Genomic DNA, 24,033 nt, shown 5'->3' on the forward strand with positions numbered 1-24,033 from the left:
GACAACTTGACACTACGAAAACATACATTTTCAGAAATAAAGCAGATAAATAAAAATGACATATGAAATAAGGATCCCCAAACATTGAAATAAATCAGTAAACTCACATAGCAGAAATAGGCTTTGCCACTGTTACAAAACATTACAAGAACAAAAGGTCTATCATTGTGTCATAAATTAATACAGCTGTATTGTCTCCCACAGTACTCTGGAATTGAACAGGATGGACTAGCATGCAGAGCTGCATCAAACCAGTCTTTGAATTTTACGCCACAACAACATGGCCTAAGAACTTCCCTGAATTTTTAAAATTAAGAATGCTGCCTTTTTGTCAGACACTTTTAAAAATTGAAATTTAAACAAGTTGCAGCTGACAATTGATGTTTGGGTAGCTGAAGCACAAAATAAAAATTATCATCTACAGATAGAGAACAGCAGATCAGATTTCACCCTGTACATGCTGTGTTCTCAGTGCTTGCAGCAAACAAATAATACTTAAAGTGTAACTCCAAGGGATCTATCTGCCCAGGAATATTGATGTGAGAGTACGTCTTCAACTTCATTGTGTAACTATCACTTGATGAGCAAGGATCATGTACAAATTGCAGACATTCTAAACAGCATGACTCATGTTATCACATTATTTGGCAGTCATTACCAAATAGTTTTTTTGTTCAATCAGCATTTTATGTCACACTCCTATAGTAGTTTACTTAAAATTATCACTTTCTCCTTAATAGTTGCTTTGTTACATTTAAGACTTCATTTTCATTTCTTTTCCATATTAGTAAAATTTTTTGTTCTTTTCATCAGTTCATTTATGAGGCAGTTTTTCCTTTTGTTTATGTCTTATAATAGAGCAGCATGGAACCATCATACTTGTTCTTGTATCACTCCTGAAATCAATATAACTTTTTACTTCATTTGATCCCATTTTGTGAACAACACAGTTACATAAAATTGATAATTTTTTATTCACACAGGAATTCATAAATTTTTCTTGTCCACTGCATAATTTCCCAATTACTGACTATAATAGTGCACTTAGTTTAACAGGAAGTAATTTTTGTAAAGATACATAAACAATATAAAATTTATAAGGAATCTTAGTGAGAAAATAGTTATTTGTTTATAAACTGATACACCTAATCTGTAAGCCCTCATTCATCTCTTCTCTCTTAGCATTTTACTTTATTGAAAAACATCATATATTAAAACTATTCGTAATCAATGTTCCCATGTTCCAGAACATTCGAATTTTAAGTAATGGTTATCCCCAAAATTCGGTGTCGCAGTCTTGGGTAGCTGAATTTTTTGTTTCATTATTGCCTTCATTCACTAGGAGAACCTGTTAGTTTTTCAACTTTCCAATCCTGAAAACATTTTTTATCCATTTTAGGCAGGTTCTTTGAGCAGCCACAAAAGCAGAAATAATATGCATAAAGTAGTACTTGTAAATTTGAATTGGATGATTGGAAAAAGATATAGTTAACACATTCTGGTTGCTGCCTGTAGAAATTATGGACACATCATAATTTTCCTAACAGTCAGTGCTTGAAGAATCTTTGAGCACAGCTTTCCTGACTGTTACTTCACGATGCATTATTTTCGATCACTGATGGCTTGAAGTTAGATGTTCACTCTTTTAGTACTTTGGAGAGCTGCTAAACAGATGTTCCCACTTCCTCATAGTGGTATATGACTTGAAAACCATATTACATGCATGATCAGTTCCTGCACACTTGTTGTTGCAGAGCACTTCCATAGTTGTCTTGATCACAAAAGTTTGCCATAAAATGGGGGACAGTTTGACTGATGAAGAAATTTGAGGCTACTTAAAGAATCTGGTTCAAAAATGAATGATAATGGTTTTTAGATTGATGGCAGTATTTCTGAAAAAGAAAGTAATCTGCTTTCCTTTTTGCTCTTATAAGTAGGAGCCACACTAAGAAGTTTATTATATCTGGGGGACTGCATCGGTCACTGGGGCCCAACTGTGATGTGTTTAACAGACTATGTTTTGTTTACTATAACTTTATGCTGTCTTATTTTGCTCTCTTCTGTGACAATATGAAAATATAACAAAAATTTTTATTTATATGCACATCAATAAGTAGAAATACAGGACAATGCGCAAGTCAGTCAGCAACAGTAGTTTATATTGTTAACATCTATGTGTTACTGAAGAGAGTCTTTGCTTCTGTTTACTTTATTTTCCGTGTCCAGAAGAAAAACATCACATTTTTCCTCTCCAAAATTCTTCAACCTTTCTGCTGTTTATGGTGACATTTAAAATCTCTACCTGAGTACAGGATTCATCCATGTTTTGGGATACTAGTAGGGTAGTTAGTGCCTGGACTACTCTGCAGCTGGATGTAACATCCTCCTCATACTACCATGTGACCAAGTTCATTCTGCACCAAGAGCCTCCTGTTCCTAATCTATTAACAGTTCTCCAAATAATTTAAGGTAGGTGGCAACTGCAGTACATTTCTTCCCTTGGAGTGCAGTTCTCTTGCTTAGAAGCACTTTCTTGCCTCAGAAAAACACATATAAATCTGGCTTGATGTTTAATGGTAAAATTTGCTGCAAAAAAAGCTTTTTATAAATCTGAGATGATGTACTGAAGCTTATACCGTGTGATCAAAAAGTCAGTATAAATTTGAAAACTGAATAAATCATGAAATAATGTAGATAGAGAGGTACAAATTGACACACATGCTTGGAATGACATGGGGTTTTATTAGAACCAAAAAAAATACAAAAGTTCAAAAAATGTCCGACAGATGGCACTTCATCTGATCAGAATAGCAATAATTAGCATAACAAAGTATGACAAAGCAAAGATGATGTTCTTTACAGGAAACGCTCAATATGTCCACCATCATTCCTCAACAATAGCTGCAGTCAAGTAATAATGTTGTGAACAGCACTGTAAAGCATATCCGGAGTTATGGTGAGGCATTGGCGTCGGATGTTACCTTTCAGCATCTCTAGAGATGTCGGTCGATCACGATACACTTTCGACTTCAGGTAACCCCAAAGCCAATAATCGCATGGATTGAGGTCTGGGGATCTGGGAGGCCAAGCATGACGAAAGTGGCAGCTGAGCACATGATCATCACCAAACGACGAGCGCAAGAGATCTTTCACACATCTAGCAATATGGGGTGGAGAGCCATCCTGCATAAACATCGTACGTTCCAGCAGGTGTTTATCAGCCAGGCTGGGGATGATGCGATTCTGTAACATATCAGCGTACCTCTCGCCCATCACGGTAGCAGTTACAAAACCAGAATCACACATTTCCTCGAAGAAAAAAGGCCCGATAATGGTAGATATGGTAAATCCAACCCATACAGTCACTTTCTCGTTGTGCAATGGAGTTTCCACGACAGTTCTAGGATTTTTGGTAGGCCAAATTCTGCAGTCGTGGGCGTTGACAGATCTTCTTCGGTCCACAACATGTTACTCAACCAATCGTCATCTTCCGCCATCTTTTGAAACGCCCACACCGCAAATGCCCTCCACTTCACTAAATCGCCAGGTAACAGTCCATGATGCCGATGGATTTTGTACTGATGGCATCGGAGGGTGTCCGTAAGTGCCAACCAAACAATAGTATATGGAATGAAACTTCCTGGCAGATTAAAACTGTGTGCCGGACCGAGACTCGAACTCGGGACCTTTGCCTTACGCAGGCAAGTGATATGGAATGCCGATGCAACGTGCGACTGCACGAGCGCTGACTTCCCCGTGCATAGACGACAGTCTCATTTCTTGCTGAACTGTCTCAGCAGCATTACGCCTTGTGCTTGGTTGGCCACTACAGGGTCTATCGTCCAAACAACCCGTGGCTTCGAACTTCGAAATCATTCTCGCCACAGCTGCATTTGTCAACGGACCTTCACCCATTTGAATCCTCTTCCTATGGCGATAGGATCGTAATGCTGAACTACCACATTCCCCATTCTAATAATACAGCTTCACTAAAAGCGCCTTTTCAGGTAACGTCAACAAGCTGTGGCTGCTGGCGCATCTGATTCTCTCTCTCATTACAGCTCCTTTTATACACGATTATCGTGCGCAGTCACTAATGTTTTGCTGATAAAACCCCATGTCATTCCAAGCATATGTGTCAATCTTTACCTCTCTATCTACATTATTCTGTGGTTTATTAAGTTTTCAAATTTATACTGACTTTTTGATCACTCGGTATTTGCACATAAAGTATTTTGGGTTTTCAATCTGCTTCTTCCATTTTATTTCTCCCACCACTTTGCATCTTATGGGTGGTGGTGTGGTGCTGGACAAGGTTTGGGACTGGGGTTAGTCTAAGACACCAAGTAGCTATGCAGACTGACTCATTTAAGACAACATCCACATGCTTGGTGTGGACCAATGCTTACCAAACTGGTGATCTGTATTTTTCCATAGAAAAACTAAGTCCCAGCACAGTTGACTGGAGAAAATGGGGATCTGGTGGCCACACATAACTTAGCGGCTTTCTCAAGATGTTTCTACTGCAGATTTTTCCTTTCAAACCCATACGGTGCATTCTAAAACATATGGTGCGAGCCAGAGTAATTCCCATATGTTTTGGTGTGTCGCAGTAATGACTTTCTTAGTCTCTCCATTTAGTATTCAGTTTTCTTTTGGCATCTCTGTTTCTTAAGTAGAAAACATATATTTGGGTCTTTCTTGGATTGGGCTTGAGATATGTCAGATCATGATATTCTCCTAACCTTTCAAGAGTGTTGCTTACTTTGACTTTTCTTCCTCAAAGCTACTGCCTTGGACCATCACAGCTGTGTCATCCATACAGATAAATTGCCTTTGAACTAGAAAATCTGGCTGATTATTCATATATATGATGTAGAGATTCAGTGACAACACACTGCCTTGAGGTAGTCCACTTTTCTGGTTTCCCTAGTGGCTCTTCTTACCTTGCGACATTAAACAGCCTCTTCTTCCATGGAGCATACCTCTGATTACAGTTGTCAGTCTGAAATTTTGTGCTATCTCATATAGCTTTGGATAAGTCTTTGGTGATTCACCATGTCCTACGCAGCATTGAGCTCTACAAAAACTTCACCAGTGATAAGCTTTTCTTATACCAATCTTCGAAGTTAAGAACCTGGTCCATCCACACTTGATGAAATCCTTGTCAGTATAATCAAAGACTGTATACAGGTGACACCAAAGAAAGGTAGGACAAAAAGTCTTTGGATCTTTATGTTCTTTACCCAGTTTGACATTAGCAATGGCATGTGCTTTTCTCTACACTTCAGATATATGAGCAGATTTAACACACTCATTCATTGATTTAACCAACCACTTTATAGTCTTAGGTCCAAACTTATTCAGCTGCTCCCTTCTTATATCATCTAGGCCTGTAGCCCTGTTACTTTTCATTTGCGTTATGGCACTATCAACTCTATTGTTGTAAAAGGCAAGTTCAGAAAGTTATTTTCCTCAATGTATCATGAAAATTTCTTAATTTGTGGTTTCTTCTGGGTTTCACTGTTCTTAAATGTTTGGTGAGTTATTCATTTGGTGTTAAAAAAGGGAATTCCTCTAACAATTATTTTAGGATCATTGCTTAGATTTTTAATTAGTTTACATGCCCCACTACTGTTTTGAGCCATATCTAGATTCCCTAAAAGATGTGGGCATTTTTACCTTTCCTTCTGTGATACATGTAATCAGCTCTTCACCTGCTTCAGTGGTGTCTTCAGCTAGTGGATCTCTTTTGCATTTGTCTTGACAGATCTTAAGTAAGCTGTCTTCACTGAGACCAAACATGAATCGTGTTCTGCACCTATGAGGTATGTGTTTCTAAGAGATCTTTTTTGCTACGGCTACAAAATCCTCATACAATTTTGAAGTCACTTTAAGTTTTACAACTTCACTGTCAAATTCTTTTGAGAAACTTTCCCATCATGCCATTCTGAAGTTGAATCATCATTTAAAGTGAACTTCTTCTGGGATGATAATTCCAGCTACTGCATATATTATGTGCTAAGTCGTCAGTTTGATAACACCTATAGGCCTCTGTGAGTCAAAATATACAATTATGTTGTGATTCAGTCTGCGGTTAGTCACCAAATTGTAAATTTCAAGTTGTTAATCAGAAAGGACTCAGTACTGAATGTGCACTGTAAATATGATGCCATTCTGCAAATCAGAGTGGGAGTGATGTGCAGGCTAGTAATATGCAAACTACATAGCTCCAATAGCTCCATTAGCTCCATAAATACAAGCTGAACATTGTAAAACACTAACACATAAAAAAAGGAAGCACCATGAAGGAATTATCTGAATGGGATGGAAATTGATAGATGGGATGTACAGACAAACAAATGATTACAATTTCAGAAAAATTGGATGATTTTATTCAAGAGAAAGACCTTCACAAATTGGGCAACTCAATAATGCACTGGTCCACCTCTGGCCCTTATTCAAGCAGTTATGCAGCTTGGCACTGATTGACAGAGTTGTTGGATGTCCTCCTGAAGGATATTATGACAAATGCTGTCCAATTGGTGTGTTAGACTGGCAAAATCCCAAGCTGGTTGGAGGTCCTTGCCCACAATGCTTGAAACATTTTCATTTGGGGAAAAGCCCAGTGAGCTTACTGGCCAATGTGGGATTTGACAAGCACAAAGAAAACTCTCGCCGTATGCACGTGGACATTATCTTGCTGAAATGTAAGCCTAGGATGGCTTACCATGAAGGGCTACAAAACGTGGTTTAGAATATCACTGACGTACTGCTGTGCTGTAAGGATACAACAGATGGCAACCAAAGGTGCCCTGCTATTAAATGTAATGGCACCCCAGACAATTATTACTCCTGGTTGTCGGGCCTTACGGTGGGTGACAGTCAGGGTGCTATCCCACTGCTGTCCGGGGTGTCTCCAGACACATCTTGGCTGGTTATTGGGGCTCAATTAGAAGCAGGACTCATCACTAAAGACAATTCTACCCCAGTCAATGAGATTCCTGGCTGAATGTGCCTGACACCACAGTAGACGGTGTTGTTGGTGTACAGAGGTCAATATTAGTTGGCATACAGAGTGCCGGGAACTCAGCTCACTTTCAGAGAGCCATATATTTATGCTCCTTGTGGTCATTGAAGCACCAGTTGCATACTGGATTGCTGTTAATGAAAAACCCAGGGCTCTGAGTGCCCCTCTGATGATTGCTTGGTCCTCACATTATGTCATCTCTGTAGGTCGGCTGCTTCCTTCTTAACACTGTTTGACCATGGTTCACCCATTGCTGCTAAGATTGTCAAATAGTGACAACACTCCTGTTCAAATATCGCGTGATTTGATAATTATTCTAACTTGCTTCTTTGAGCCCAGCTATAGGTCCTCTCTCAAATGCCGAAATCTGTGTGTAGTGTTTACACATCATTGACATGTCCCAAAGTTTACAATTTTCTGTTATCCATTGATACCTTATGAATATCAGTTTGTGACCAATTTCCATAACTCCTTCATAATGCACTTTTTTTTAAAAAAAAAAAAAAAAGAAAGAAAGAAAAAAAAAGTGGTGTATTTCTGGTATCAATAAATGTGAGGAGATCTCAGGTTGACTTCTGCCTATACTGTTCGTTATTTAACAAAGTGCTCACTAAAAAAACGACACCAAGAAAAGCAGCCACAGAGAGCGGAAAATCCAGGTCAGAGACATTATAGTCTGTATAATTTTCATATTCTAAGACAATTAACTTATTGCTTATTTTAATATGGTCCAACTACTATTAAATAGATTCTCATAATCTACATTTCTTACCTGATTGTTTTGCTTCCTACTGATTTATGATTACAAGAAATTCTAAAGTTGTCTGTGACTATCACATTCTGTACAATTTCTTTCATTAGGTGCAATTTCATTTTTGGTTCCACTTGGTCCTTCCATTTGTGTTTTTCATTTTTTTCTTTCTTTTTTTTTCATTCTAGAAAGACTGGTCTAGGAAAAACAATCAATTTCCCTTGCTTAATTTCACTAATATATGGCCTCTGTTATTTGTACTATCCAATCAAAAAATTTTCTAAAGAAAAAATTCTAGGTTTTTATCCACTTTTGTTTTACCTTCCCATCCTAAATCTTTTAGTGAGGTGTACTGTTGTACACAGTCTCTGTAACCTTTCATAGCAATCTTCTACTTCTTCATCACAATGTGAGGAGAATGGCACAATGACTGAGACTTGCTGCAATCAGGACCATCCAGAATTTGATTTTCCTATATTTATAAAGTAAATTTCATGGTCATTTCTTTGAGAAGGACCTAGTGATTTAACTTGCACACGATTGTTCCATTCGAGCTAGTGCTTCATCTCTAACAACCTCAGTGTTGATGGGACATTAAATGCTAATCTTCCTTCCTTTTTTTACTTCAAAAGTGACAGCATCATCACTTGATGGTTGATGAAACAACCAAAGGAGATGCTGTGCCTTGTAAATAATCTAAGGTATTTGTAGTATTATTCTGTTTTAGAACAAGAAACAAAATGAAATGATTATAAAAGTATGATAGCTATTCCTGACCATTGTGACTTGCTTACCATACCCATTGCAATCTGCCGTGCAAAGGACAGTAGGTCTGAGGGCTTCAGAGCAACTTCATTGTCTTCTTCTTGTGCTTCATTTGAGCTTAGTTCTGTTTATTTGTTAAAACATGATAAAATATTGCATTAGAATATAATACACTTTATTTTCATTAAAATAAATTGAAAGAAATGTAACAACTAATCTAAGAAGGAGGTACTTTTTTAAACCTTAAGATTTCAAAACTAACCTTGCTGAATTACATATCAATCAAATTATCTAATAATAATAAAAAGAAGTATATCATATTATATTAGTGATTTTGTCATTACAATTGTATTTAATTAAATAAATGCACTTGTGTTTTGGTGTTAACCCTTTTCATCAATTAGCTTCAACCTGATTTCACCTTAAACTGGTCCTCATTCTTGCAGTATACAGTGTGCCATTTCTAACAAGTTCCCCCATTCGAAATTTTACATTACTCTTCCACCCCTTCAGGCTGATTGGAATGCAAAACCTGATCTAGCTTTTCCCCAATTAAGGTTTCCCATTGTTTTGCTAAGTCTCTTGAAGTGTGTGTTCCTGGGAAAAAGCTTTTCCAGTGTCCTCCCTACCATTGTCCACTTCTAAAATTTTGCTCTTTATCTAATAATATTAATACTGACAAGATGTTAAGCCATAACATAACTTCCATTTTGCTTGCTCCCTCATCAAATTATTCATACGACAAGTCCCCATAGCCATTTTTCATGACTGTTAGTTCTTCCTATCTCCCACTTTCTGCATCAGACTTTTTAAAGATTTAAAGTACACTCCTGGAAATTGAAATAAGAACACCGTGAATTCATTGTTCCAGGAAGGGGAAACTTTATTGACACATTCCTGGGGTCAGATACATCACATGATCACACTGACAGAACCACAGGCACATAGACACAGGCAACAGAGCATGCACAATGTCGGCACTAGTACAGTGTATATCCACCTTTCGCAGCAATGCAGGCTGCTATTCTCCCATGGAGACGATCGTAGAGATGCTGGATGTAGTCCTGTGGAACGGCTTGCCATGCCATTTCCACCTGGCGCCTCAGTTGGACCAGCGTTCGTGCTGGACGTGCAGACCGCGTGAGACGACGCTTCATCCAGTCCCAAACATGCTCAATGGGGGACAGATCCGGAGATCTTGCTGGCCAGGGTAGTTGACTTACACCTTCTAGAGCACGTTGGGTGGCACGGGATACATGCGGACGTGCATTGTCTTGTTGGAACAGCAAGTTCCCTTGCCGGTCTAGGAATGGTAGAACGATGGGTTCGATGACGGTTTGGATGTACCGTGCACTATTCAGTGTCCCCTCGACGATCACCAGTGGTGTACGGCCAGTGTAGGAGATCGCTCCCCACACCATGATGCCGGGTGTTGGCCCTGTGTGCTTCGGTCGTATGCAGTCCTGATTGTGGCGCTCACCTGCACGGCGCCAAACACGCATACGACCATCATTGGCACCAAGGCAGAAGCGACTCTCATCGCTGAAGACGACACGTCTCCATTCGTCCCTCCATTCACGCCTGTCGCGACACCACTGGAGGCGGGCTGCACGATGTTCGGGCGTGAGCGGAAGACGGCCTAACGGTGTGCGGGACCGTAGCCCAGCTTCATGGAGACGGTTGCGAATGGTCCTCGCCGATACCCCAGGAGCAACAGTGTCCCTAATTTGCTGGGAAGTGACGGTGCGGTCCCCTACGGCACTGCGTAGGATCCTACGGTCTTGGCGTGCATCCGTGCGTCGCTGCGGTCCGGTCCCAGGTCGACGGGCACGTGCACCTTCCGCCGACCACTGGCGACAACATCGATGTACTGTGGAGACCTCACGCTCCACGTGTTGAGCAATTCGGCGGTACGTCCACCCGGCCTCCCGCATGCCCACTATACGCCCTCGCTCAAAGTCCGTCAACTGCACATACGGTTCACGTCCACGCTGTCGCGGCATGCTACCAGTGTTAAAGACTGTGATGGAGCTCCGTATGCCACGGCAAACTGGCTGACACTGACGGCGGCGGTGCACAAATGCTGCGCAGCTAGCGCCATTCGACGGCCAACACCGCGGTTCCTGGTGTGTCCGCTGTTCCGTGCATGTGATCATTGCTTGTACAGCCCTCTCGCAGTGTCCGGAGCAAGTATGGTGGGTCTGACACACCGTTGTCAATGTGTTCTTTTTTCCATTTCCAGGAGTGTATTAAAGCAATGCTGTTACTCACATCACTATTATTGTCCTTGAATTATAAAATAAACTATGCAGAGAATTGGAAAACAGTATGCTACTTGATATTTTATTGTAGTAGCTTTATTGCCTTCATCAGGCATTACTTTGCAATGTACTTGTAAATTTGGAAGAAATATGAAGTGAAAAGATATGCTTTCTTACTTGCCAGTAAAATAATAGTGTAATTCAGTGCCACTTACCATTTTGCATGTCATACATGTGGTTATGGGCAATACATGCATTCTGATTATAGTATCCATCTGGAGTACCTGAAGAAAGATATTATTTGTAAGAAAATTGTAATTCATGGAAAAGCAGATGAAGCTTTCAAAGCACATTTCACCACCCTAGCTACAGTTTGCATTAAAGTCATGTTGCAAGGGATGTTTTGTATAGTCTCAGCATATAATTCGATTTTTTTGAAGATGGGGCTAAAAAAGAAAGAGGAACTTTTGGGGACTTTTATAGCAACCTCTGAAAAATCTTATTTGTTGAATGTTGCCAAAAATTAATCAAAGGAAGTAAGGGGTGGTCTCTCCCCATTTGAAATCTAAATGCTGGACAATATTGTAGCCTTCTGTTAGAAAGTTTGGCCTATGAGAGAGTTTTCCACAGTGAGCACTTTTGTTGGCTTTGAGTATTCTATGAAATTCTAACAGGAGAAGTATACACATGTTATCTCTGTGTCACTTAGCTCTGAGTGCCCAACACAGTTAAAATGAGCTTAGTATATTGAGCAAAGTGGGTTCCACATAGGAAAATCTTAGGAAAAGTTACATGTAGATGTTTGAATGGAGTTATTGCTCAGATGCACAGAATAACATATGAAACCACACCATGGCATGCAAAATTAAGAATCTCATTACCTTTAACCAATTATGTAAAAGTAAGACCAGTACAAAATTCTTTCTCAAATGTCTACCTACAGTTCTAAGTACAAGAAATGGTACAGATAAAATAAACTATCAGTGGTACTATATATAGCACCTTAGTAATGAGTTGTATCTATAATTTCTTGTGGTTTATATAAATTATTATTGGCTTTTACCTCTTGAGCTTAATACAATTAAAGAATATTTTTCAGCAACCATGTATCACTTTCATTTATAAAGCATCTTCTGTGTTCATTATGGAAGTATGGTGTACATAATAAGTCTCTATATTAGGTCGAAAACAGCATTTTTTTAAAATAAAATTGGCATACAATTTACTTCGTGGTGTTTTTGCCTCTTGTTCACATATTCTGAAGTCCACTTCCTTTTCCTTCTTTGTTCACAGAGGTTAAGATTTTAATTGCAATAATTTATACGTAGTTGCTGCTGTGGAAGATGGGCCACACAAAAAAAAACATATCTTTTGGTTTAATTTACTATTTATGAGAAAATAACTCAGAAATGTTGCAGACTACTAATTTAACTTTATATAAGAAATAATCAATAGTTTATACACTGTATAACATCAACTTATGTGCATTTTAGCACACTTCATATAAGACATTTATGTCATTCAGCTAATATGCACAAGAGTTGTAAATTTTATATTGTAATAAAATACACTGCTGGTGACAGACTGGCTGGAAGAAAGGCAGTAAAAGTGGCAGTCAATGACAGGCTAGATACCTGCAGTAGCAGGGGAGCACACAGGATGGAAGGGTTGGACAGGAGTAGTTGTTTGGGGATGGAAAAAGACTTCATGCTGGTAGAGGGTTGAGAGAAGATTTCATGTAGGGACACAGTGAAGATGAGGTGGTCTTTTTAGTTTCTGGGTGGTTTACAGCTGTGTAGTCAAAAGCTATAAATTTTGTTAGAGTAGTCTGTGTAGGACTTAAGCTGTTTTTGTGAAGCATTTTATACTGTGAACTCCAAAGATTTCACAAAGAGCCTAGACAAAAGAAATAATAGGCAAAGAAAATGAACGTTTTTCTTCATTCAGTGAAGTATTTGCAAAGCACTGAGTACATTGGCTACCAGCTTGCTTGTACGTTTTTTAGCTGGAAAAGGACTTCTGTTTTATTTCAGATAAACTTTTTAATTTGAAACTATAAACTACAATGTTTTCTAGTTTAATCAGTCAACTCCACCTACTTACATTCATTTAATTCTGCTGTTAACAAGCTCTACAAGTTAACTACAGTACATGAATTTTAATTTAAAAAAGGGAACAGTTTTGCACTGGTTCAAGATCATACACTATGTAGTTATTTTCAAGCGAAAGACGTTATTTCAAATGCAAATGTGAGATTAAGTTCTGCAACCAGGATGTTAATTCACAGATGAAGTTATAACTTATCTGTTTAAGTGAGCATATTATAAAGGTTGCATGCTCCAAAAAAAATAATTTCACAAGACAACAGAGAATGGAAACATACAAAATAAACCAATACCTTTGTGTTCAGGTCAATATACAACAAGATATTTCTGAGTGAAAAACATACCAAACTGAGCTTTGTGATTAGTCTATCTGATATGTTGAATTTATTATCCATCTGGATCCAAGGAATTTTTTGTACAGTGTTTCATTTAGTGTATGGCCATTAATGTCTACTGGCTGATCATTTTTGCTTGTTTGTAATCGCATGATATGAGTGCTGGTGAGATTAAGATCAAACAAAGAATTAGTTGAAGGCCCATTCAGCTATCATTCTGGTGTGTCGGGTAAGGTACAGTTGGGGGCCGTGAATGAATGAATGAACAAATGAGCAGCTCTTAAATGAGAGTCAAACCATGGCACGAAAGTGTACTACTATGAGAAAGCTGTTAACTTTCTCCGAAAGTAATGAAACTAATACATATTATAGTATCATCAGTGTATTGAGGTCAAAATATACGAAAAGAAGATAAAATAGATTTTTGGAAAATTTGTTATCCATAACTCTTCAATTTATTATACTAATATCTCACTCTAACTCTTGGATCTCACACTCTCAAAATTTACACTGCAATGTAACATGAGCCTGTTTAAACAATATTATTCATTGCAGACTACACCATTATGGTTGAGGTGCTTGTTTAAGTGTGTGGTTATTGGGATATTACTACATTTAAATGATGTTTTGTGCTGTGTACATTTAATTTTTCATTTAAAATATTGATGTTGCCAGACCAGAAGGAGAAATTAATGTTTTTTTCTCAAATATAATGGATCAGTATAAAAATGTGAGTCATTTGTGTACTGGGAACATCTGAAACAACAAATATACTTCGTAAAATTTTAAATGAAAGAAATTTTTAATTTTCTATGATATAACATGAGAAATGATAACATTAACTACAATTAAATCATGCAATTACATAATTGATAGCACATCCAACAATAAAACACTTTGGCTCTATCTACAAATTATCAGTTATGAATAAAATACCTGGAGTTGCAAGAAGCTGTGCATATTTTATTTTATTGTCACAGCAGGATTCTCTCTGTGACACTGCTACCCAGGCCTGCAACATGAACATAAGGATATTTATAATTTAAAATCTTAACTTGCTTGAACTTGTGTTAAATAAAAATAGCTACAGGATAATTTATCACTGTTCTTCTCTAACAGCTGAAGCAGTTATCAGTATATGCGAATGATACACAAAATTTTATGAGTTTTGGCAACGCTGAGTGGTAGCCCAATAAAAAAGAGAGAGAGAGTGGTGGTGGTGGTGGTGGGGGGGTATCTCAAGACCAGATCAAGCATTGCAAGAAGACAGTGCTTGTCATGCGCAAAATAATTGTGTGGAAGATGGGGAAAGAAATACTCCCAAGTGGGAACCGTGAGCTGTAATCTGTTTCCTACTCACGGAAACATTAACACCTATCGAAATTTTTTCCTCAAAAGAAGAACATGTAAAGTGAAGGTGTTATGAACAGAATGAGTGTGTTTAAGTGGTGTATGAAGTTTAGTGCAGACAGATCAAATGTTCATGACGAATAGATAACTGGAAGAACTATCACCTTGACAGATGAGTTGCTGCAAAAATCGAGGAAACTGTTCGTGAAGATCACTGACTGACAGTGGACGAAATTTCTGCGATGTTACCACAACTCTCCAGAACTTTCTTATACGAGACACTCACAGAAACGCTGGGATACTGGCAACTGTGCACAAGATGGGTGCCAAAACAGCTGACAGAGCAGTCAAAGAAAAATCCGGTCAGTTGCACCCAAGAGTTGCTTGAATGACCTGACTTGGAAGGTGAGGATTTTCTGAGTTCTATTGTGCTGGAGATGAAACGTTGGTTACATGCCTGAGACAAAAATACAAGTAATCACAATGTGTCATACCAATTCCCCATCTGCTAAAAAACATTGTGAGACCCAAAAAACTCGAAAGGAGGATTCAAACAAAAGGAGGGGAACGCTGACAAGAGGAGTGCACCTGTTGAACAACAAGGCCCGTCTCGCAAAGCCTTGGACAAAAAGACTCTCTTGGACTCATTTGGTTGTGATGTTTTGAACACCCCCCCATACTCCCCAGACTTGGCGCCTTTACATAATCATATTTTCGCCTCCCTGAAGCCACACGAGTGGAATTAAATTTTCAACCAATGAGCAGGTGCAGAAAGAGGTTCTGGAAAAGGGAGAGGAGCTGCTGGGAGAGTTCTTCAAGGATTGCATAAAGGAGCTTGTGCCACAGCTCACCACATGCACTGAACGGGATAGCGATTATGTGGAAAAATAGTCAACAAGTCACTTTTTTCAAATACACTTTTATATATAAAAATCTAGTACACTTACTTTCACAATTTGTTTTTCATATGCATTCATAAAATGTCCAAATATTAGAGATCTGCATCTACTGTGCATGCTTCCTCAAATTTTTTTGTGCACGTAGATCCATGAAACTCCGGCAATGTTGCTGCAGCTTCAACATGATACCACAGTTCATCAAGAGTAGTGACTGGCGTATTGTGACGAGCCAGTTGCTCGCCCACCATTGACCAGACGTTTTCAATTGGTGAGAGATCTGGAGAATGTGCTGGCCAGGGCAGCAGTTGAACATTTTCTGTATCCAGAAAGGCCCATACAGGACCTGCAACATGAGGTCGTGCATTATCCTGCTGAAATGTAGGGTTTCGCAGGGATCGAATGAAGGGTGGAGCCACGGTCATAACACATCTGAAATGTAACGTCCACTGTTCAAAGTGCCGTCAATGCGAACAAGAGGTGACAGAGACGTGTAACCAATGGCACACCATACCATCATGCTGGGTGATATGCCAGTATGGCGATGACGAATACACGCTTCCAAAGTGCGTTCACCGCGATGTCGCCAAACATGGATGCGACCATCATGATGCTGTCAACAGAACCTGGATTCATCCAAAAAAATTACGTTTTGCCATTCGTGCACACAGATTCGTCGTTGAATACACCATCGCAGGCGCTCCTGTCTGTGATGCAGCGTCAAGGGTAACCGCAGCCATGGTCTCCGAGCTGATAGTCCACGCTGCTGCAAACGTCGTCAAACTGTTCATGCAGATGGTTATTGTCTTGCAAACGTCCCCATCTGTTGACCTAGGGATCGAGACGCGGCTACACGATCCGTTACAGCCATGCGGATAAGATGCCTGTCATCTCGACTTCTAGTGATACGAGGCCGTTCTGTATTACCCTCCTGAACCTACCGATCCCATATCCTGCTAACAGGCATTGGATCTCGACCAAAGCGAGCAGCAATGTCGCGATACGATAAACCGCAATCGCGATAGGCTACTATCCGACCTTTATCAAAGTCGGAAACGTGATGGTACGCATTTCTCCTCCGTACACGAGGCATCACAACAACGTTTCACGAGGCAACGCCGGTCAACTGCTGTTTGTGTTTGAGAAATCGGTTGAAACTTTCCTCAATTCAGCACGCTGTAGGTGTAGCCACCGGCGCCAACCTTGTGTGAATGGTCTGAAAAGCTAATCATTTGCATCTCACAGCATCTTCTTGCTGTCGGTTAAATTTCGCGTCTGTAGCACGTCATCTTCGTGGTATAGCAATTTTAATGGTCAGTAGTCTATTTTCCATTATGTACCCCGCGCAGTTCAGGGAATAAAAATACAGGGTATTCACAAAGCCTCCTATCAATTCAAAAAATCGTAACTTGTAAACCATCCGAGATAGAGAAACGTGGTTTATAAAACGTTTAGCATCCCTCAAAGACTTTTCCTTCGTCCTTTGTTGCATATTTGACTTGGAGGGCATCAAAACGGCGACAGATCAGGAGAAAGTGCAGTGTGACAGCAGAGTTACCGATGCTGATATAGGAGTACACCACCAGCAGAAACGAGCACAATGAAGTTATTCAAAAACTTTAAACAGGCACACAGTGTCAAAGATTTTCCTCCGAGTCGACGTCCGCCAGTGTCTCAAACACGTGTTCACAGAGTACAAGCTGCATTTCATTGCAGCTCCTGAAGTCAATTCGTCGTGCATCACGCGAATTGCAGGAAGCAAGAGCAACTCTCCATAAGCGGTTACCCCATTTTGCGTACCATGGTCCAAGCACTGCAACAAAACGATAGTCCTGTGCTGCATGCACTTGCATGTTCCATGCTGGCCTCTACGGATACTGACAGTGAGTACCTGAATTAAGAAAATTTTGAAAAAAGAAGTCAAATGTTTTGTGAAACTATTTTTCTAAAAGTAAGAAATGAAACAAACTATAAAAATTTGACACATCTCCTTTGCTGTGCGTGATTTAGAACTTCATTGAAAGGCACGTCAAATGTTTCTCTAATATGTTTAATTTTTTTTTTTTTTTTTTGCACAAATAATTTCACAAAACATTTCACTAATTTCTTTTCTCATTTTTTTATTCTCTATTTTCATATTTTGTTCAGTAAGCATGATCTTGTTGGCACCTATTTGTCTTGCTAGAGTCATCTGTTGTAGAAATGTCACAAATAAAATACTTGATTCGAAGAAAGCCTTTTTGACAATTAAATATCAAGCCAATGTTACCTTTTGTGCGCGAAGCAGCTACTGCAGGCCTTGAAGAGATGAACTTATTGACACTTTATTTACCTAGCTAACAGCAGCTGTACAGGAAATATTTCAGTTTTCCTTCAAATAACTAGTTATGTTTTTCTTAATTTCCATGATTACTTTAAAACAATTAAATATTTTTTTGCAAAACTGGACGTCATGCTGGTCAATTTCATGCCAAATTTGTCCATTTATCATTCTCCTTTTGGATATGAAAATTCGGTCAAAAAAATTTCCTCAAATCACTATTTTTTTCTGTGTTACCCTGATTACTTTTAAGGAAATAAACTTTTTTTCATAATTAGGCCTCATTCTAGTCAATTGGTTCATTTCCCGCTCTTCGTTTGGCTACGAAAATTCGGGCTAAAATCCATTGAGTAATTTACAGAGAGTCTTTGTTTTCGCACCAATCATCATTTGATCAAAAAGAGCAGATGAAGCAACAATCTACATTTCTAACATATGACTCGCCATAAATTTATGATTTGGAGCTCCGGAAACAACCAGAACACACTTGAATGTACTCGTGGTTGCCCGAAGCTTCATGTTTGATGTAGCCTAATGTACGATCTGGCGATCGGCCCATTTTCTTCACAGAGAAAATAATAGCGAAGAGATGCAGCCGTCCACCATCTTCCACGACGATGATGAACCATCCCCACCAATAGTGGAGTTTGAACGAGCAGTATGTTCTGAATGAACCACTTCCTCAGAGGTAAATGGGTCGTGATGGTCCCATCTCGTGACCTCTACGCACTTCCAGTGTCACACCATTAGTGTTGTTTTTGTCTGGTTACATCAAGAATGAAATGTACACAACACCAGTCAATGGCATTGTTATCTTTCGTGCAAGAGTCAACGAAGCAAAGAGGACTGTTGATGCCACAATGCTGACTTATACATGGGCACAACTCTAATACTGCCTTGTGTTCTTCGAGTGACAGGTGGGTCACACACTGAAATTCTTGCATAACAGAAAAAACTGAGATGTTTGGACAACACGGTTCTGGATTAACAGCGATTAATATAAATTAACTTAGTATTAAAAAGCAGTCTTAATCACGTTTTTCATTTATTTAGTGCCGACAGTCTCGTGCCACACCTTGGTAGACGTGACGCCACCAGCAGTCTACCGTATGTTCGCCCTGAAGATGGCCCCTGCGATGGGCTGAAACCGGTCTGCACTAAATAAATAAAAAACGCTATTAAGACTGCTTTCTTAATACTAAGAAAAAACTGAGACTTACTAAAAGTTTCACAACAAACAACGTTGCTCTCTCTTTAATATTTTCCAAGTTATGATTTTTGGAAATAACAGCAAGACTTTATGGACAATCGATTTGATAAGAAGTGTACAAATTGTGTTAAATTATTTCCTGTACATATATCGAAAACTTGCCATATTTCATCATGGGTGATGAGGGTGCAAACTTCAAATTCTAATGAAGTACTGCTTAACTACTATCACTACAATCTCAGTGTTTTAGCCTTACTGGCTACCACTCGCAAGAAAACGTTTTTGGTAGACTGCTCGTCCACTGTCATTGAGTTGATCAGTTTTGATGAAACCAGCCTATGAATAAGGATACTGTTCAAGATCGAAAATCAGTCACTAATATGCCACAGTAAATTGTTTATCAGAAATGACAGAAGCTTCGTTCCTTGTGTGTCAGATATCTTAACTAGGTTAATGGTACAGAAGCCAACCGCCTTATAATAAAAGTGATGATTGAACTGGAATATGAGAGAAGGTCTATCTCTAGTGTAGATTTTCACAAACGTAAACACATATATGTCAGACAATATCTACGAAGTGCGCTTCTCCCAATCAGAGTCTAAGTAGGCTGAAAGGAAACAAGGAAGAGAACTCGCCCTGCGCAGGAAGTGCAGCAAGTCGCCGAGTTCGCAGTACTCGACGATGAGGCGCGTGGGGTTGGTGACGCAGCCCACCATGGACACGATGTGCGGGTGCCGGCCCACGCACTTCATCAGTTCGATCTCGCGCTCGAACTGGCGGACGTCCTCTGGCGATGGGTCATCTGCGGAGTAAGCAAAGTTGCACTGTCACAGTCTGCAGTTATTGTTCTGTTAACAAAAATGGATGTCACAATTACTCTGATGGAACACTTTAAAAAATCAAATCTTGTGGCACTATTAGTTGGAAGACCCCAAGGGATCAGTGCAACTAGCTGACCAAAATTGTCTTTATTCACATATAAATTTTTTACTTTTTGATGTTAAATGTTGTGTATTGAGCATAACTTATAACGCAAGTGGTGTGTTGAGTGCATATCCACCAGCTGTGATTTACATTATCTGGCAGCTGACTTTAAGATCCAAAGTTGCGACGTTGATGCGATAAGTGCTGTCTGCAGCCAGTGGCTGTAAAAAATCACTTTAATATCTTTATCTCCTGGAAAAATACGCAAAAATCAGAAGTTCAGCTGTGGTAGAGATCTGTATAGCGTTTAAGCATGTGATCAGGATGAATATGGATGAAATGGCGTAAAACAGCATAGGAAATAACGGGAAAGACGAGAGGAAAGAAATGAACCAAATGAGTTGTTGAAATGAGGCAGGATTGGTCGGAACATAGGGTCAAACTGGAAGGGAAGGTAAATTGGAGCTGCAAGTACACACCGACCAATATGCCAGAGATCAACGACAGAGAAGAAATCTGGAGGGTTATCAGTGGAATGGTAAAGAGGATCCTGAAGATATCGAAAGGACAGCGGGAGAAAAGAAAGGATGAAGAGATTCTGAGAGGAGAAGAAGAAAACAGATTCCGTGAAGGAGCTATGCAGGCTCCTATAGTGGCTGTAATAGAAGAAGACTGCTGGTGTTGCACATCTGGTATTTTTTTATACTGAGCATCATCGGTATGAAAGAAGAATTGACGCTCAGAACTAATGAATGGCACGTTCCTTATCAATAATGGCTCTTACTGCTACAAAATCTGTGTCAGTTTTGAAAAGCAGCATTCGGCTGCACTGTTAACTGTTTTCCTTGCTTCACTTTCAATTCTAACCAACCGTCACCTCCTCCAAGGACCGTTAGGTAGCTCGTTGTACTCAGAGCTGTTTGTTTGCGGATTTTGAAACAATGGGCGTCAGCATAAATTTATCCTAGGGGGGGGGGGGGGGGGAGAAGACACAAAACTGCCATTTTTTTGTATATTTTATCGATATGTGGCCTGCCACAAGAACAAAATTTTATAGGCGACGCAAAATAAAAACGTACATCTCAGAGAACTGACGGTTATCATTGGTTTTGAGAACTCTTAATGAATAAAATCTCTGCACTCCAGATTCCAGGGAAGGGAGGCGGAGAGGCCCTTCAAGTAATACTCTTTCTGTCCTCCTTGTGTGAAGCCTAAGTCTAAAACAACCATGTCCATCAGCACAATATAACATTCACTACCTACTACAACATGTAACAACTACTGAAATACACGTACTGTTTGAGCTGTAAAGTTAGCAGGAGCCAGACATAAATCACTAATGGTCCAAAGTCTTCAGGGTACCACCATCTTAAGCTGCATTTACATCTGCCTGCCTTGTGCCTAGTCGTTTTACGCCTGTGCTTGTCCCACACGCACATAGATGTATACGAGGGTTGGAACTTAAATAGTGGCAACTATTTATTCACAACGATACAAAAGAGTTACATGTTTGCACCTGTTACTGTCCTTCAAAGTAGTCACCAGCTTTGTGTAGACCCCGTTGCCAGCGATGTGGAAGGCGCAGTATACCGTTAGCAGAGCCTGTTCTGTTGATGGTGCGAATGGAGACGTCTAAAGTTATGGTGATTCTCGAGTACGACTGTGATGGTGTTATCCTAATGCATTACGTTCTTCAACAGCAGACCGTCAATGCACAGTATTACTGTTCGTTTTTGGAGCATCACCTCGACCAGCTTTGCGAAAGAAGCGGCGACTCTTTCTGCGCAACCCACCCATCATTTTTCACGACAATGCGCGGGCGCATACAGCTCAAGCTATGGCTGCTTTGTCGGTCGATGGGAAAGGGAAGTACTATGTGTTGTGGCGTACCAAGCTAGTTACGCCACACTGAGAAGGAAGCCGAAAGGCATGCGTACACACACGCCGACTGGCGTCAAGTCTGGAACAGGATACGTTATGACTGCTATAAAGAAAATACGTAGCTTTGGAATATACTTAACTTTATTCTTTGTTGGTTTACAACGTTCTTCTTGAGACACTTATACGATAACTCTCAAACTAGGTAAGGCTAATGGCGCCTTGCTAGGTCGTAGCCATGGACTTAGCAGAAGGCTATTCTAAATGTCTCTCGGCAAATGAGAGGAAGGCTTCGTCCGTATTGTCGCTAGCAATGTCGTCCGTACAACTGGGGCGAGTGCTCGTCCGTATCTCGAGACCTGCCTTGTGGTGGCGCTCGGTCTGCGATCACCCAGTGGCGACACGCGGTTCCGACATGTACTAAATGGACCGCGGCCGATTTAAGCTACCACCTAGCAAGTGTGGTATCTGGCGGTGACACCACACTATGCCATCCACCATACTCACCCGGACGTAAGTCCTTGTGACTTTGATTTGATTCCGAAGATGAAGGAACCACTTCGTGGCATTTGCTTCAGATCTGTTCCAGAGATTCGACAGGCAGTAGACCGCTCCATTCGCACCGTGAACAGAACAGGCTCTGCTGATGGTATACTACGCCTTCCTCATCGCTGGCAACCGGGTCTACACAACGCTGGTGACTACTTTGAAAGACAGTAACAGGTGCAAACATGTAACTCTTTTGTATCGGTTGAGAATAAATAGTTGCCGCTATTTAAGTTCCAACACTCGTACATGAGTCTTCCTCGTCTGCACCTGAGTGATTCCATTCTCACCTAGAGAGAAGCACCTAAAGTGATGAAGTTACAGTTGCAGGTTAAATGTGCCCGTGTGGCCTGCTAGTGAGCAGTGAGTTTGTTTACCCTAAACAGGTGTGGTGCTGATGTTCACCAGCGAGACTACAGCATAAACATGCACTCTAAAGGCAGGCTGAGGACCACCTAACATTACTTATAGGGAGTACTGTGAGAAACAAAATCACTTACTATGTTCTTAACATTTGCAATGAACACATCAAGAATATGCAATTACGTATATTTCATTTCTCTCACACAGCCTGCGATCATAATTGAAGTGGCCCTTTCAGGGCAAGAACTCACTCCCAGGTAAACATGGAACATAACATTTATTAATAACAACTAAAATCACGCTTCTCTGTTCCAGAGCAACTAGAGTTACACACAAGAAAAAGTCACAACATATTCTGCTGGCTAAAAAAGCAAAACGAGGATAATGGAATGTAGTCAAATTAAATCGGGTGATGCTGAGGGAATCAGATTAGGAAATGAGACACTTAAAGTAGTAAAGGAGTTTTGCTATTTAGGGAGTAAAGTACTGATGATGGTCGTAGTAGAGAGGATATAAAATGTAGACTGGCAATGGCAAGGAAATCGTTCTGAAGAAGAGAAATTTGTTAACATCGAGTATAGATTTAAGTGTCAGGAAGTCGTTTCTGAAAGTATTTGTATGGAGTGTAGCCATGTATGGAAGTGAAACATGGACGATAACTAGTATGGACAAGAAGAGAATAGAAGCTTTTGAAACGTGGTGCTACAGAAGAATGCTGAAGATAAGGTGGGTAGATCACGTAACTAATGAGGAGGTATTGAATAGGATTGGGGAGAAGAGAAGTTTGTGGCACAACTTGACTAGAAGAAGGGATCGGTTGGTAGGACATGTTTTGAGGCATCAAGGGATCACAAATTTAGCATTGGAGGGCAGCGTGGAGGGTAAAAATCGTAGAGGGAGACCAAGAGATGAATACACTAAGCAGATTCAGAAGGATGTAGGTTGCAGTAGGTACTGGGAGATGAAGAAGCTTGCACAGGATAGAGTAGCATGGAGAGCTGCATCAAACCAGTCTCAGGACTGAAGACCACAACAACAACAACAAGGTAACTGTCTCTGTTCGGACACTTAAGTAGTCTAATATCGGCCTGCGGTAGCTGAATGGTGAGCGTGACGAATTCTCAATCCTCTGGGCCCGGGTTCGATTCCCGGATGGGTCGGGGAATTTTCTCCGTGCAGGGACTGCTGTCCTCATCATCATCCTATCATCCTCATCGACTGCAGGTCACCGAAGTGGCGTCAAATTGAAAGAGCGGCACCCGGCGGACGGTCTGCCCGACAGTGGGCCCTAGCCACACG

The 24,033-nt window shown here is 40.2% G+C and overlaps 1 protein-coding gene across 2 annotated transcripts in view; it reads right to left on the reverse strand.

Annotated features, from left to right (window-relative positions):
* Window positions 1–24,033, reverse strand: part of LOC126473350 (macrophage colony-stimulating factor 1 receptor-like) — a 326,467-nt gene that overhangs the window by 67,306 nt on the left and 235,128 nt on the right. For both annotated transcript variants that reach the window (XM_050100347.1, XM_050100348.1), the window contains exons 12-15: window positions 19,659–19,825; window positions 14,184–14,259; window positions 11,023–11,091; window positions 8,576–8,670 (exon numbers count right to left, since the gene is read on the reverse strand). In XM_050100347.1, coding sequence (XP_049956304.1) covers window positions 8,576–8,670; window positions 11,023–11,091; window positions 14,184–14,259; window positions 19,659–19,825 — 407 coding nt within the window. The remainder of the gene's footprint in view (window positions 1–8,575; window positions 8,671–11,022; window positions 11,092–14,183; window positions 14,260–19,658; window positions 19,826–24,033) is intronic.

This window comes from Schistocerca serialis, chromosome 4 (assembly GCF_023864345.2).
Source record: "Schistocerca serialis cubense isolate TAMUIC-IGC-003099 chromosome 4, iqSchSeri2.2, whole genome shotgun sequence".
NCBI classification, from domain to species: domain Eukaryota; kingdom Metazoa; phylum Arthropoda; class Insecta; order Orthoptera; family Acrididae; genus Schistocerca; species Schistocerca serialis.